The sequence below is a fragment of the Xiphias gladius genome, chromosome 18 (assembly GCF_016859285.1).
Source record: "Xiphias gladius isolate SHS-SW01 ecotype Sanya breed wild chromosome 18, ASM1685928v1, whole genome shotgun sequence".
In the NCBI taxonomy this organism is placed as follows: domain Eukaryota; kingdom Metazoa; phylum Chordata; class Actinopteri; order Istiophoriformes; family Xiphiidae; genus Xiphias; species Xiphias gladius.
In genome coordinates this window covers 22,334,679-22,350,873 of record NC_053417.1, presented here as the reverse complement: position 1 = coordinate 22,350,873, position 16,195 = coordinate 22,334,679, and the positions used below count along the sequence as shown (strand labels likewise).

Genomic DNA, 16,195 nt, shown 5'->3' with positions numbered 1-16,195 from the left:
ACAAAAACCGCGACGGATTCGAAACGAAAAAAAAAAAAAAAATCAAGATGCGATTGAAGCTTAGACTTTCGGCTTTAATTCGATGGGTTTAAGAAAAGTATTGCGTTAACCGTTAGGGATTACAGCCATTTTTACACACAGTCCCTCGTTTTCAAAGGCTCAGAAGCATTTCGACAATCGACTATGGGCCAGTTCCATGGCCAGGTGGGGCCTGTCCCCTCGTTATTTCATGACAAATTACGCAGATAAAAAGGTCTGGAGCTGGAGTCCCAGTGCATCTGGTAGCCGTTCATGGGAACTCTCAACGTGCGGTCCTGGTGAGGTGTCGATGCAAATGAAGGAGTTCACCATTAGGCTGAAAGAACAGAACAAACCTATCAGACAGATGGCAGAAACTTTAGGGGTGGCCATATCAACAATTCGGTACATTCTTAAAAAGAAGGAAAGCACCGGTTAAGCTCAGCAACGCCAAAAGGCCTGGAAGACCACTGAAGACCACTAAAGTGGATGATTGCAGAACTCTTTCCTTGGTGAAGAAAAAACCCTTCACAACATCTAGCCAGGGTCAAGAACACCCTTGAGGAGGCAGGCGTATCATTGTCAAAGCCTGCAATCAAGAGACACCTTCATGAATGTAAATACAGAGGGTTTCACAACAAGGTGCAAGCCGCTGGTTACAGTCAAGAGCAGAAAGGCCAGAGTGGACACCGCCAGAGAACATCTAAAAAAGCCTGCCCAGCTCTGGAACAAGATTATTAGGACAGAGCAAACCAAGATTAACTTGTACCAGAACGATGGGAAGAGTATGGAGAATGAAAGGAACAGCTCATGATGCAAAGCAAACCACAGCATCTGTCAAGCATGGTGGAGGCAAATATCGATTTGTTAATGTTATCATAATAACAGACTTCCACCCAAGATTTTTTAGAGTCTTCTACGTGTTGTGGGTGTAATCCAGTTAAAATCCTTCAAGATAAACAGTGAAGCTGGCCTGTTGCTTCAAAATGAAGAAAAAACAAAAAAACAATCTGGTGAAATAGGCTTTGTCTACAACCATGATAATAAAACTTTATTTGCGCATAGTGCACATCATTATTCTCGTTTGACTTATGGGTAAATAGCAACAATATAAGTCAACACAGGGCAAATACACAAAGAAGTAAACAACATAACGAATACAAAAAAAACAGTGTTGTTAGCAGATTTCATGTTCATACAATAACCAATCCTATTCCACAAGTGAGACCGTACTCATTTACATAATACTAACAAATGTGCTACCGCAACATCACCATGACCTTGTGATGTAAATTTGTATTCAGATGAAGTCAATCTGAGATCTGTGCTGTGTGTTGTAATGGAAGATCAGGCGGTGAAATTCAGCTTGAAGAGAACAGTCTGGGGTGTGGTGACGTCTGCCACGGCTAGTTCCTGTCCATCCGACAAGCCCAACTCTGCATCAGAAGAAAAAACATATTACATATGTGTCATCGTGAATCTAAGCAGGTCACAGGTCACATTGGACAGACGGGGAATGAGTTGAGTGCCGCTTCTTATTACCTTTCAGGGTCTTGCAGAGGTTTGGCCTGGTTCGTTCCTCGATGGATTTAACAGACTGGAATAAAATTGTGATCGTAGTTTAATCATAGTTGGTAATAAAATGCAGGTGACCAAACATCGTGCACAATTCTCAAAGATAAATATATTACCTGCAAATACAGCGTCTTATTCTTCCCTTCCAGAGTTGTGGTGATAGCTGGGGATTTCATTTGTCTGGAAAACATTTATACACAATCTTAACCTTATAATTGTTATTTCTCTTGGAGTCGCATTAAAAAATGTTTTCTCTGAATACTCACAGAGAGGAGTTCTCTGTCAGGTACTCTAAAACCTCCTGTAACTTGGCAGAAGGAGGGAACTGGAGATCTTGAGGCACCTGGCTGCATGCTGAACAATTTTCCTGCAAATTATATAAACTGGTTATATAAAATATAAACTGGTTATTCTCCGTACGCAAAAAAGTACATTACTCTGCTGACACGACTGTTACTTAATTCCATTTAGGGCAAAACAAACCTTTCGCTCGGCTTCAAAAGTGTAGGTGTACAGTCCATCCACATCATTAAACACCAGGTAATTATTTAAAGGAATATATGCGCTGAAAGATAAAATCTTGTGTTAGTAATTGTAAGTAATTTTCATCTGAAAAATAAAATCTACAGATAATTGGGATGAGAGATTCAGAATGTGTGTTTTCAACCAACCTTGTAGCAATTTTAAAAACTTCTGTGGCGCAGGCAGCTGTAGAGAACAAAAACAAAATGACATTTTTTTTTAAGTACAATAAGTCATAATTGAGTTAATCATGTTTGCCAAACACATCGGTTAGTCCTCATCCTAAAAGCCTTTTCTCTTATGAAAGTGAAACAGGTTATTTGAACAGTAAACAATGCAGGCACCCAAGCAGGGTTATGATTAAACAAATAACATTTTAATTAAATTTTTATCCCGTAATACTGTACTGCAACACTAGGGCTAACTAGCTTTACCCCACAATGCTGCTCCCTTTTTTTTCTACATCAACTGGTGAGAACACTGACTTCTTGCCTGAGACACAAAGCTCTTTTAGCATCATTTCATGAATGCAGCCATCATGTGAACATTTAACACTCTTTTACGCGATTATCGTTTCAGGAAAGAACCACGTGGAAACATTAAATTACACAGAATTAGCATTAAATAGCTAGCTAGCTGTAGCTGATCAAATCTGTTAGTGAGTCATTTTAGCTGAAAGAAATCAGCAGTTGTTGGCTAGAAATAACAAGACAGCTTTTTGTTTACCTCTGTGTCAAATCAAAGACCCACTGTTCGTAAATTACAACAAATTCTCAAGTGGTAAAGTAGTCTGACACCATTATCATTTTAAATTGGATATGTGCTGTGCGAGAAGTTAGCTTGACAAGCGTAACATCAGTAACTACGGGCTGCTTAGCCAAGGGTTCATTTGTTTTGGAACAGCTGCTGCCTCATAAACTATGAGTTTCATACCAGCAATAACAGCATTAGTTGATGCCACAGCAGGAATGATCCTTTTCACAACTCCTGTGCGGCAGAAGAAACAGTCATGGTTTAATTTCAGTAACAGCATTATAGCTAATTGTGAAACAAACATCTGTCAATTATGGTGAGAAATGTATAAGTTCAACCAATGATACAACACTAATGTTTATTCAATGCTAATGTTGAAGGAATTATTATCTTTTAATTCACAGGTTCACCTTGAGTGAGTCTGTACGTCACTCCTGTAATGTTAAACTCTGCAGCTCTTTCTTGGGCTCTTTCAAACACCCACTGGATGTGCTCTGGATTGTCTCCATCTAAGCTGGTATCTAGAGAAGGAGAAAACCCAGGTTGTTAGCCTTTATTGTAATAATGTACAGAGGTTGCATGACCTGATCAGATGTGGCACTTTAGAAAAACAGATGTGAATATTTTAGCGTACCTCCAAATGGCTTCTCTTTTGGCCACTGTAAGATTCTGGCATATTCAATGCAATGTTCTGGTAGCCTTGGCATTGACGCAATGGTGCACATGGGGAAATTAATCTGTGGATCATAAAATGTACATTAAGGTCAAGCATAAAAGCACTAAAAGTAGCACTAGAAGCTCTTTTCCGTCTTACCTCAAAATCCTTACTTAATTTTGTTTCTATGTTTTCTTCTCTGTGTCTTTTAGCAAGGCCTTTGGTGCAAAATAGTCACTGCTATATTAGTATTGCACTTCCCTTCCAGGAAAACACCTGTATATGAGATGTTTTTTCTCTGATTTTCTGCAAGTTCCCGTGGGTGGCGCCCTTTGCCTTTTTTGCCTGGTAGCTATTTTATTTTTCCAAACACAAACAGCTGTTTCTGCAGATGGAAACGTAAAACATCACCTCCTGTGCACCACAGATGACACGGGTTCTTTCCCTCACCCAAATCACAAGCTGAACAGCAAATGTAAACGCTTTTGTACATGTTATTAGGTTGATGGACTATTCTGTTATATCATTCATCCCTTTACTGTATTTGTATGACTCTTTAAGTGAAACCAGAAGACAAACTGTGGCTGAAAAGTGACCTGTGGCGGGTACAGCTCCAGTGTGCAATCGATGCATGCAGTCATGCCGGGCAGAATGACACGAGCGTTTCCTTTAAACCCCTCCGTTCCTCCATCGATGAGGGGAATGATGGAGCTGGGATCCAGGACTCCATCTTCGTAGGTCAGGAGGGAAATCTAGAGGGAAGATATCAATCATAACTCACCACAGATTATGCTTATACGCTTCTGATATGCAAAGGTATATCAGGTAAGGCAGCACTGAAATACTACGCTGAAATAATACTATGAACTAAATCAAATTTCTCTTCCCTACCAGCATCCCGTTCATCCAGCGTCTGGCAATGATGGAGTCCAGTCCACAGACGATGATGTGAAACTCTGCAAAGACAAGATTAATGTTTTAAATCTCTGAGGTGTTTACTTGGTAAATACTGTTAATGCATAGATCTTGGAAGAAAAACACACTTACGCCTGTAGAAAGACTCATCAAAGTCTTGGATCTTTTTAAAGTGACTGCGTGTTATTAATAAGGAAAAAAAATCATGAGCAAGATATTTTATACAGTTTCAACTAACCCTAAGTTGCTTTTCAACTGTGAAAACTGTTGTTACAAAGGATACGGGATGACTTTACATCCAGGGATACGGCTGTTGATAAAGTCAGCAGCCACTTCTGCCTTTGGTCGTCCAACATCTTTGGGCCTAAATGGATGTATAAAGCAATTAATTACAGGACATATGATAATGTTGAATGAAACCTGATTTTATCACACAGGAATTGTTACAATGCTACAGTCACCAGGAGACAAATTCACGCAGCAGTGGAATGTACAAAGTACAATTAAGTTCAACTTCGAGGGACTTGTACTTCACCTTAGCCTTTCAATTTTATGATAATTATTACCACGACAGTTCACATGGAAATATTGTACTGTTGCTATTTTTAAGAAAAGGAACTGCATACTTCCACCACCACTGGATTACCGTCAGTCGATCACAGACATTGTTGCTGAGGGCTGTTAGACTAATAATGTAATATTTGAGAAAATCCTGTTCAGCAACTTATGTATGATCTTTGAGAGTTATGTAAATAATTAAGGGTAATAAAAAGCTACATGAGTATCTCAAACCACCTTTGCAAATTTCCCAAAATTAAGAATTAACATTTTTCACCACGAACTGTAGTTGTCTAATATTAAACTACTGTTAAAACTATGAGAAGAAGGAAAAACAGAGGTGAAACCTACCTGAAAAGAAACTGCCTGTTGAGGTTGGACACATCAATAGTGTCCATGTCAACCACATGAATAAGGCGAAACCCAGACAGAGCCTAAAGCACAACAAGACGACATAAGAACTTATCTAAACCAGTGTAATTTCGCATCTTGCACCTCAGTAAGTACATTAGTATAACATAGATTAAAGCTATTTCCTACCAGATTTTTAAGGAGGTCACATCCAAGTCCTCCTGCGCCAATCACCAGAATCTTGCATGTCTCCAACAAAAACTGTAGAGACTGGTATGAAAGAAAAATCAAAATGTTTAAAGAACAGCATTTAACAAAAGTCACTATAACTTGACAGTGTGAACTCAAAGCTACAGAATTACCACGCTACACTAATTCGGTTCGGCGTATGAACTGCATGCACTCTGTTTCATGGAGGTATTTCCGTGTCACCTCAGTGCTTGGTTCAAAGTCAGGATGGGTGAATGGGCCAGGTCTCTCCAAAAACTTCCTCACGTGATTCCACCGGCCATCCCAGTCGCAACCACCGTCCCTGTGTCCACCATCTACAGCCATTCTGGACACATAACACACCAAGATACGCTGAACTTGTACTATAACTTAACTGAGTACATTTCTCCCTACTTATCCCTATTATAATGCTATTTAAGTCTTATTACATGCATTTTTAATTTTATAAGGGAGAAATTCCAGAGTTGTGTGAGGAAGGCAGTATAAGAGAGCAGTTTGCCATATTATTAACAGTCATGGGAAGTAATAAATGCATACAAACAGATTAAAGTACCATACTGAGAAAATACCAAGACACCATTTAGAACGTCATCTGCTGTGCAAAAAAGGATGGCACCTACACTAGCCAATTAAACTGCTTTTGCTCACTGATTCAAGGTAACCCAGCAATCTGCAACACTGTAAATTGGTCATATGAGTCAAAATCTCCTGGACTTGCTGTGAAGTCTTGTTATTTAGCTCTGAATGGGGAATCTCTATTAATCTCTCGAGACTGCACAGCCTAGTTGTCTTTGACTGTCTGCTAGGATAGTGGTTTCGCAAACAGGGAGTCAGGACCCCCACAGGGGGAAATTAGTAATTAATAACAAAAGCAAATTTAGGTACACAAGATTATTATAATTATTATTAGTATACGTTTCTGTAATCTTTTTTGGTGGTCTCTAAAAACTATTCAGAGTAAACCGTTTGACTGGAAAAATCTTCCCTTCAGTTCAACAACTCACAATCATAGACATGCACTCAGTAGACACAGTAGAAGTTGCTCTCTAATGAGGTGTCACATGGAAAAAAAAAAGTTGTTAACCATTGCACAAAGGGATGTGGCTAACTGCTGCAAGTGCAGCAGGTTTAATAGGAAACCAGATTAATGACAAAGATGGCTGAGAATCTTCATAAACGCATGCAGTTCCCCACTTCCATACTACATACATACTGCAATTGTAAACAGTTTTGACTATGTACTGATCTTTATAGTATACCGTTTTTGCAATTAAAATACAAGAAATCAATATATTTTGCTTTTTCATACGAATAGTAAATTGTACAATACATGACCCGTCAAAGATCAAACTGCAGAAAATCTGAAATTCCAATGACAGCTTCATCTCACTATTGTTTTTACACACTATATTTCTCAGCTGTTAGTAGCTCCTCCCTTTCATTTGTGCATTGTATCATGAGGCACTCACTCATACATTCAGACTTTCTTGAGTTTACTTAATTGTCACATTTTCAGTTTGAACACTAACTCAAACCCTGCTGAGGCTTAATATGTAGTAGGGAATCGGTGAACAGCTATAATGTGCTGGTCATTCCAGGATTGCTGCAGTGCAGGGTCTCTGCATTATGTTTGACACTGTGAACGGATTCATTGTGTAGATGGATGAATCGTACAAACAGCTAACTGGTTTATTGAGGCTGTCCCATGCTAAAATGTTTATTTTCATGTCTCCTGGCCCAGCAGTCGCTGCTCACAGTGCAACGCAAACCTGCTGCCAGTCAGAGACCTTTATTTAGCATTCGTCACTAACTTCTCAGTCAGGTCCTCTATTCGCCTTCTTTTCTTCTCCCTGGAAGAAGAAAGGAAAACCGGGTTCAAGCATGCCGTGTTGACGACGAATTGCGAGGTTTTAATTCTTTTAAAATTACATTTTTTGTCCATTGAGACTTACGGCTCCTCGGCATCCGCCATACTTTCACGGTCCCATGTCCTCGATTCTGACTGCTGTGTTCACGAGTGTCAAAGCTGCGCTGCATACAACTGTTTGAAGTACCTATGTAGGAAATAACATGTTTTCTCCTGCTTTCGAAATAAATAAATTAATAAATGAGAGGGAACAGGTCTTTATAAATGTAACCAAGTCAAGCATTATATGAAAGCTTAAGTTTGAACCTGTTATTGGTATGGCACATTCTAGGACACTGTAACATTTATTCTAGGTTTGTTCTCACCCTAGAAATTTTTGGCTAGGTGTTTCTTTAATTTGTCTGAATCAGCAACCGCCTTGTGTTTTTTTTTTTTTTTTTTTATTGTTTACGTTGTTTAAATAACAGTCTTGGGCTGTTGGTGTTTCTGTTGTTTCTTTATGAAGCGGAGCTACTGCGCATTCTATCACGCAAGTCTGAAATCCCAAGCGCTTCTCTGACTCTCGCGAGATGTTGAGTTAGCGCACGGCTTCTTGTTTGACTCTCCTTCTCGAAGCTCGGACGGTGGTCAGCTGATCTGTCAAAATATCACGCAGCCCCGTGTGGTTATGTTTGTGTTTGTGTGTCTCCCAACTACACGTTGAAGACATGGCAGCCAGGATGGAGCTTGCACCTTTCAGACCGTGGGATGATTTCTTCCCCGGAGCGGACCGTTTTGCCAAACCAGAGTTCAGAGATTTAACAAAGTGGAACAGCAGAGTGATCAGTAATCTGCTTTACTACCAGACGAATTATTTCGCCGTGGCTTTTGTGCTTTTCCTCATTGTAGGGTAAGTACTGACAGCATGCTAACGCAGGCAGGCTAGCATCTCTGGCTCCATGTTTAATTAGCCATTAGCCTGCATACCTTCCACCCACACCCATCATGACCACACAGGCTATTTCGGTAACGGTTGGCACTGTTTTTCCAACGTTTAAGGCACTAACTCTTTTACATAACTTAGCCTATAAAACTTTTCTTTCGAAATATTTTTGTATTCACTAACAGTACTATAAGTAAAAAAATAAAAAAAAAAGAACACTAGCTAGCTTAAATTGAGCGCAGGTGCTTCATATTCCAACAGGAAAGATCAACCACAATGGTTGGTTACATTCCACTGCTGCTAGCTGGTTGTGACTTTGAATACATATGATTTGATAGTCTTCTTTGGGTAGAGGATGATGTAGTGGAAATGATGTGCATAGGCCTTACTGCAGGCATCTGCCCTTTTATGGTTTACACCAGACTGGCCAGGATGTTAGCTATTGGTTTTACCAACAGCAGGTTGTGCTATTTGAAAAGAGCCTACACCCTACGGGGTACATGTAAAGTGTGTCATGTTTATGCTACAATATACAGGTTCCTGAACCCGTTTGGCATGTTTCTGGGAGGAGCAGTGGTGACTCTGGTCTTCACGGGTTCTGTGTGGGCAGGAGAGAACAGGGCCACCATCAAGAACTTCAAAAGGAAGAACCCCACCCTGTTTTTGATTGGGGTCCTGGTCACCAGCTACTTCTTGCTGTCGCTGTTTGGTGGTGTCATGGTATTCATCTTTGGAATCACGTTCCCTTTGCTGTGTAAGTCTCAGGGCATTTAATGTAGTAACAAATGAACTACCATTAAATTACTATATTTGACTGTCAGAAATCACAGGTTGGGCCTGTTTAAATCTAGAGCCTTAATTTTTGAAATAATTTTAGTTCTTTTTTTTTGCATGAACAAGCTGTTAGTTAACTTAGATTTTCCTCAGGTTCTTCTACTGAAGAGGAGTAGGCCATAAATTATTATTAATATGATATTATCAATTCTTTGAACTTCTAGCAACCAAACAATTTAAAATACAGTAAAACCGAGTAGAAAATAAAATATTTCAATAAATTAACTGCGGAAACGAGACTAAAAAGCAAGATTAAAAACTAACTAATTTACTATAGTTTCTGTTTTGTCCCCATTTAATTTCAATTAGTTGTTAGTCATCCAAGTTGTAATACTTTTTAAGCATTCTGTTAAACAATTTAGGTGAGTAGGTGCTTCATTTTGTCTGTGAGCAAAAACACTGTGCAGTTGATCCGTTAATATAATGCAAACCGAGCTGTCAGATATTTTCCTTTAGGTTGTAACTAATCACAATGCCCCTTGTAATTTAAGAGCATGACTTTTGTAAAATTAAATTTAGTTATGAGAAATCACATACACATATTCTTCTCCATATATTTTGCAACACTGTGATTTTGACATAAAAATGCAAAAGACCTGTTAACTTTGTCACATCAAATAAGTTCCTTAGTTAACACTGGTTATTTTAATTGCAGTGGAAACCGAACTTTGGAGACCGATACAGTATTTAATATATATCTTTAAATATATCCACAGATTTAGTGATATTATTTAAATTTTAACTTGTGTTCCTATTGCAAACATTTGTTGGCTAATGTTATATGGCAAAAACTGTTAAAGAGGTTGGTGAGTCACACAGGGATGCATGACTAAGGTGTTTTCTGTGGATGAATAATTTTTTCCAAACCCTCTCATTCTGACTCACTGTATGGATTGAACATTATGTACAATATTAATGACCTGCATTCACTCATGACACAGACTGTAAAATAAATTCAGCACTACAAGGCAAGCTATTCTGTACTGTAGATTAGAGCTATAGTTTTGGATTTGCTGCAGCCTTTCGAAATAGTTTTAGAGTCAGAAGTTCAGCAGAGCGATTTAGATAATTGGTGGGTTGGATCGTTAGAGCAAATGTAGCAACTCTAACATCGGGGCGAATAGACGAAGCAGTTTGATCGCTTCCTGGGAGGCCTGCCCACTGCTGCCTGTGTTGACGGGTTGCTATGGGTTGTTGATTTGGACAGAACTACATTTACTGGCTGATGTCATGCATTCAGTATCTGCCTGACATGGGAATAAAATATATGCCTATCCTTACACCTGTTTTTATGTCTGGGTTGCATCAGTATCACATTTTGTTTTTGTTATTTTCCAAAGATGTATTCCAGAGAAAATCATCTATAAAGTTTGAGGAACTACGAAATAGTAATCACTCCCTGTTGTTTTTCATGTAGTAATCCTGATCCACGCCTCTCTGAGACTGCGCAACATGAAGAACAAACTGGAGAACAAGATTGAAGGTGTTGGGCTGAAGAAGACCCCTATGGGTATCATCATGGACCTCCTGGATCAACAGGAGGAGAAAATTAACAAGATTCAGGATTTTATTGAAAGCAAACTGAAGGAGTAAGGCCCCAGGCAAGAGTGTGCCAAAAGAAGTAAGTGTCGTACAGTATGGATTAAAATTTAAATAGCATATCCCGTGTGTCAAGTTTGATTCCCCCCATATACATGTAAAGTAACTGAAGATTGCACTCTCCTACTTTTTATCCATTTACTTTATTCTCTTATACATTTGTATTAGTTCAAAATATCTATAGATGGTTACTTACAACAAGATTATGACAAGATTTGCACAATCAATGTGTGGACTGGATGTTGAGAGGCCATGGGCACCAAAGATTACCAAAGGTTTTGAGCATTCCTTTGTCAAAAAATGTTCCAAAAACAAATAATTTCCCTTCTTGACAACGCACTTTGTTTTCCACACTGACTGATTATTTATTTCAGTAACATGAAGCTGAATGTTTCAACACAATGCAGTTATTAGATACCAATTATATTAATTCTAAAAAAGAAATGAGATCAGTTTCCTACCTCAAAACAAGCATGTTAAATTTTCTTCTTACCAAGTACACCCACCAACCAGTGAACTGTTAACTGCTTAAAGAAAAGCATTAACTCTCATCTTGTTATCTTAGGAGCTGTATATATACTGATCTGAGACCAGCTTGCTTCTAGTGTGGATATGGTTATATGGCCTAACTAATAATCCTGGACTATAGATATTCCTATTGCCAAAAGATTTATGCATATAGTTCCTGACCATACAGGCTGGCCTGAGTGTATCCCCTCTGACCACAGCTATGCAATACTGAAAAATGAATGGCAAGTGCAGCTTTATTGTTTGAATATTATATCATGTTATTAAATGTTTGTTGTTATTTTTGATGTGTCTTTATTTTCATAATATAGCATGCAGAGATGTACCGAATGGCTGCAGGATACATAGAATAACACTTTGACAATGAAGCAAAATACTGATTAAATTGAAATTTTAACTTTAATTTATTTAGTAAAAACTGGACTAGAGACATCCTATGCTATTTTCCCGTCAAATTCCCTTTTCTTGTAAAAATAAGCTAAATTAAATCTGTCATTTGTAATGTTAAGTGTTTATTGTATACTGCTGCTCCTAATAGTTAAAAACTGTTGTTTCCTGTTGCCTGGCACACCTTGACTGCGGTTTCTGCATACTAACTTCACGAATGGCAGATCAGAGTGACCGTTTATGTTACACGGATACTATATTAAATATTATCTATGTTTTTATGTGACTTTTTCATTCTTGAAAAGTGATGATGAAATCACAGAACTGGGCGTAAAACATGGCTGTCCTCCATTAAAGAAAAATAAAATAAAAAGAAGGTAATTTATGTTGCAGTCATTTTTCAATCAGGTCTCAGTGTGAAGATTTGTTTATTTATCACCAAATGTGTGGGTATATGCAAAATAAAGTAGTGAACTGTAGGCTATTACTAAAACAAATGAAAATCTTGGAATACTAATGAATATTGAATTAATAAATACCCTCCCAGTGTGTACACAGGTTCATTTTGATTCAGTTTGACCACTTTTCTTGATTTTTCATCATCGGCCTTTCTGCAAATATCGCTCTTAATGAAAAACAAGACAGTAATAAGTCTTTTCTCATAATTGCTCCTTAACTAACTGCAGTGATTCACTGGGAATGAAATTGATTTCACATTGATACACTGCTTCACAGTGCTTTTTAGGTACATTTTTTAAAAACAGAAGAAAAGAATCCCCAGACAAAGAGTTTTTTTTATAGCAAAAGGTAAGTGCATGAACAGGTTTGATCCATAATGAACCATCTAACATTTAATCAGATAAACTTACTCTACAAATCTTTTTTAGGAACAAAACCTGAAAGAAAATTTCACGTGAAATTTTCACATGTAAACAAATCATATTTTTATCTGTTCTATGTTTTCAAGATAGCAAATGATGAAAGAGGTAATACATTTTTAATATGAATTCAATATACAGTGATTTGACAATGAACTCTTTTAACACTTTTAATTTTCATACCTTTTATTGTTATGACTTCTTAAAGACAACAGCATTTATTGAGAAAACAACACAACAGTGGAACAACAACTAGCCAATATTTTTTCTTATGTGATGAAAATATAGCGCACTCTGAATGTAAACAGTTCATTTGAGTAGTTTTAGGGCAACTAATCCAAAATATGTTTAAAATAAACATACAGTATTGCGAAGACATACAGCTGAAGTTATAACCTCAGAGGAGACTCGTTTCACTTGATTCCAGGACTTTAGGGAGCGGCACCTGCAAGCAGCCACAAAAGAAAACAAAACGTTTTGTTGGCTTTCTAGGACAGTGCTTTAATCAAATTATTATAGATGATACTAAAAACCCCTTGTAGGCACCAATAACATTTGATTCATTCACAGAGGTGTGAATGATAGATGCTGTACAGTTTTGAGAGCTTTAACACTGTCAGTAGTACTTAAAAAAAAATCTAGCTCGGGCTCCTAAACACAGGATCCTAACAAATGTTCTTATACTACTAACTTTTAGATACTCACAGCTTTAAGATAGGCGACGTTGCTCTTTTTGATCTCATTTAGGAGCTGATCGCGTGGTGTTAGCTCAACTTTTGGTGGCACTCGTCTACGAGGGACGGGCTTCAAAGTCTTAATTACATCAGTCAGGTTGGGTCTTTCATCTGTCATTTCTCCACTAGCTGCTTCCTTCACTCTGTGAGTCTTCCTCAGTTGCAAACGGGTCCTCTCTGGTCTCCTGTCGTCCCTTGGGTCCAGCTCCAGAAATGGGTCACGTTTCTTGGGCGTCCTCTTCAGCTGGACGTCCCTTAATGGATTTGCTGGTTCACCGCGGAGCTGTTTGGGAATGCTGTTATGTTTGGGCTTCTTTTGAGGCTTTGGCTGCTCTGTCTGGTGGTGTGTTTGAGGCACAGGGCTCAGTTCTGACGGGGATGGGACGAGCCCATGCTCCTGCAAGAGTTCTAGGGGCGGTATGTAGCCCATCCTCTCAAGTAAACCTGGAGGCAGGTTTAGACTGCTCTCATACATTCGCATCACCTCCTTTTGCTCCTTCAGTTGCTGCTGCCGCTGCTCCTCTTTCCTCAGCTGCCTCTGACGGTCGAGATTCCTGGTTAAAATGTTGGTCACCACCATCCTGGGCCCTGGCTGCTCAAAGTGGTAGCCCATCTTCAGGAGGGTGTTGTTGGCCTTAAGCAGACGTGAGATCTCCATCTCTGCATGGTGACCCAGCATGTGCCTCTGGTTGTGAAATCGCAGCTCTGTGAGAGTCTCATTGAATTGGAGGCAGCGGATGATGGCTACAATTCCCTTTCCTGTTACGAAATTAGACTCGATATTCAAAGTCGTAATGCTGCGATTCTCTCGTAACATGTTGGCCAGGTTGAAAGCTATGTTCTCATCGACACCGGTGTTTGCTATACTGAAAGTTTTTACATATTTATTCTTCTTCAAGGCGTTGACGTAATCCAGCAGCATCTCTTTGGGAATGTTTTCTATATTGTTGAGGTTTACCTCAGTAACAGAGGGATTGTTGTTGCGGATCTTGTCAAGTGTCGACTCCAAGTTTGTCTCATTTCCTGAGGGTCTTGATGTCATTTTTATATTATTGAGGGCCAGCTTTGGGATATTTAATTTGTTAATTTTTCTCTCTTCTTTCTTTTGGAAATTATCATTGGTTTCATTTATCTCTGGCTCCTCTGGAGCTTCTTTGGGAAGGAGAGAGTCTGTCGTTTTAATTTCCTCTTTCTCTTCACAGTGTGATTTGCTGTTGTTGAGGGTTAAGCTATCAGTCTTCTCTTTTGTGTCTGACAAAGGCTGATTGCCATCTGTATTGTTTCCTGCTACTGTTTCTGTGTTGTTATCTAGAGGACATACATGCTTGTCTATATTTTCATGTTGGTCCATATTCACAGGTAGCTTCACCTCTCTCTCATCTTTCACATCCACCTCTTTGTCCTTTTCATCCGTCTTATCAACTTCTTCAACAATTTCCTCAATTATCTCCTCTATAATTTCCTCTCCATCTGTACCATCTACATCTTCCACAATGACTTCCTCTATCACTTCATACTCTCCATATTTTACAATCTCTGTGTTTTCTTCTTTTTCTTTCTTTTCAGCTTCCTCCCTCAAAGTTTTCTAATGAAAAGAATAAATCCAAACATCAAGATTAAAACCATGTTATTCCAAACACAAGACTTTTTGTTCTGCCTCATTTCAAATTATAATTTACATAGTTTCTAGAGAATATGTTTGATATTCTAGATTGATTTTTACATGAACCTCTGAGTGTTTGGCCTCTTACCTCACTTGGCAGCAGAGTAGCAGGCACTCTTTCTTCCTCAAGCATACGTTTGGACTCTTTTTCCCAGTAGAGGTAATCAACCAGGGATCTGTGGTCGAAGGTCCCGGTCGGAGGCTTTTCAGTCTGGTCCTTCTGTCTCTGTCCAACCGGTACAGTCTCATCTGGGGCAATAATTATATCCATCTCACTCTGAAGCTCTTTAAGCTCCTCAGGTGAAAGCATAGCAAGGAGTTCATCCTCATCAATGTCTTCTTCATTGAGATCGTCAGTGTCTCTGCTGTTTGACATTCTTGCGATCTGTAGTTTCTTGCTTCTGCTGTTATCAAAATGAAGGATAAATTTTGTCCGGTCTATGACACAGGATGGAGCAAACTGCGAAGCCTGTGACTTTGACCTAAGCTAGAAACGATGTGTTCCTGCCTCATGTGGAGCCTAAAATTAAACCCTATGAACTGCATGGAAGATATTTATGGTACAAGCAGGGGAAAGACATGCTAACATTCTTTCTTCAGCCCCCTTCCCCCAGCTGGCCTTGCCATCAGGATCTTTCGGGATGACAGTTGCTTCAGGGAGAAAAAAGTGCAGGATTGACCGCAGCAGGTGCACCATTTTCAAGGACCTGGTGGGAGGGGTAAGGTCCGCACTGCACGCAGAGCTCCTCCCAGAGCTCTCCAGACACAACCACTGAAATGCTGCTCGACAACAAATACATGAGCCAGAGGAGATAGTTTGCCTTCAGGGGAATGGATACTCACAAGTGGAGAGAAGACACATCTTCTGTCTGACTTTTTTTAGATTATAGCTCAAAGCAAAGTTTGATATATAGCTTGCGAGAATTTCTTTTAGATGACATGATTGAAGTTCAAGTTTCATTTATGTAAGAAGTCGAAAACATAAATGGAATAGTTACTTTTTTTAAACAAGCTTTTTAACATTTTTGCATAGAGTTAGATGAGAAGATTTATACCGCTCTCATGTCTGTTTTATAGCCGATTAACGTAGCATGGCATACCATAAGGACTGTCCAAGGTAACAAAATCTGCCAAACAGTATCTGTAAAGCTCACTTATTTACATTTTATATCTCATTTGTGTGTAAAAATTTGTCATAAAAAGTA

The 16,195-nt window shown here is 38.9% G+C and overlaps 3 protein-coding genes across 6 annotated transcripts; 1 reads left to right on the top strand and 2 right to left on the bottom strand.

Moving 5' to 3' along the window:
* Window positions 1-588: 588 nt before the first annotated feature.
* Window positions 589-7,908, bottom strand: LOC120803892 (NEDD8-activating enzyme E1 catalytic subunit-like). 4 transcript variants are annotated; one of them, XM_040152892.1, is made up of 19 exons: window positions 7,811-7,908; window positions 7,531-7,632; window positions 7,390-7,428; window positions 5,780-5,903; window positions 5,537-5,617; window positions 5,348-5,430; window positions 4,722-4,802; window positions 4,571-4,614; window positions 4,415-4,479; window positions 4,120-4,275; window positions 3,503-3,605; window positions 3,279-3,389; window positions 3,049-3,102; window positions 2,265-2,301; window positions 2,077-2,158; window positions 1,860-1,960; window positions 1,710-1,773; window positions 1,561-1,615; window positions 591-1,454 (listed from the first exon to the last, which is right to left on the bottom strand). In XM_040152892.1, exons 2-19 carry the CDS (start codon window positions 7,548-7,550, stop codon window positions 1,366-1,368), a joined length of 1,389 nt encoding a protein of 462 aa, XP_040008826.1. In that variant the 5' UTR covers window positions 7,551-7,632; window positions 7,811-7,908; the 3' UTR covers window positions 591-1,365. The 4 variants fall into 4 exon arrangements, with proteins under 4 accessions (XP_040008829.1, XP_040008830.1, XP_040008826.1 ...); XM_040152895.1 differs by lacking the exon at window positions 7,811-7,908 and having other exon boundaries at window positions 589-1,454; window positions 7,508-7,596; XM_040152896.1 differs by lacking the exon at window positions 7,811-7,908 and having other exon boundaries at window positions 589-1,454; window positions 7,366-7,428; window positions 7,531-7,576.
* Window positions 7,909-8,012: 104 nt separating this feature from the next.
* LOC120804426 (PRA1 family protein 3-like) lies at window positions 8,013-11,610 on the top strand. Its single transcript, XM_040153875.1, has 3 exons — window positions 8,013-8,334; window positions 8,904-9,121; window positions 10,619-11,610. Exons 1-3 carry the CDS (start codon window positions 8,153-8,155, stop codon window positions 10,792-10,794), a joined length of 576 nt encoding a protein of 191 aa, XP_040009809.1. The 5' UTR covers window positions 8,013-8,152; the 3' UTR covers window positions 10,795-11,610.
* Window positions 11,611-12,990: 1,380 nt separating this feature from the next.
* Window positions 12,991-15,369, bottom strand: lmod3 (leiomodin 3 (fetal)). The gene is made up of 3 exons (XM_040153874.1): window positions 15,079-15,369; window positions 13,299-14,912; window positions 12,991-13,038 (listed from the first exon to the last, which is right to left on the bottom strand). The coding sequence occupies exons 1-3, from the start codon at window positions 15,364-15,366 to the stop codon at window positions 12,991-12,993; spliced, it is 1,950 nt and encodes a 649-aa protein (XP_040009808.1). The 5' UTR covers window positions 15,367-15,369.
* Window positions 15,370-16,195: the final 826 nt, after the last annotated feature.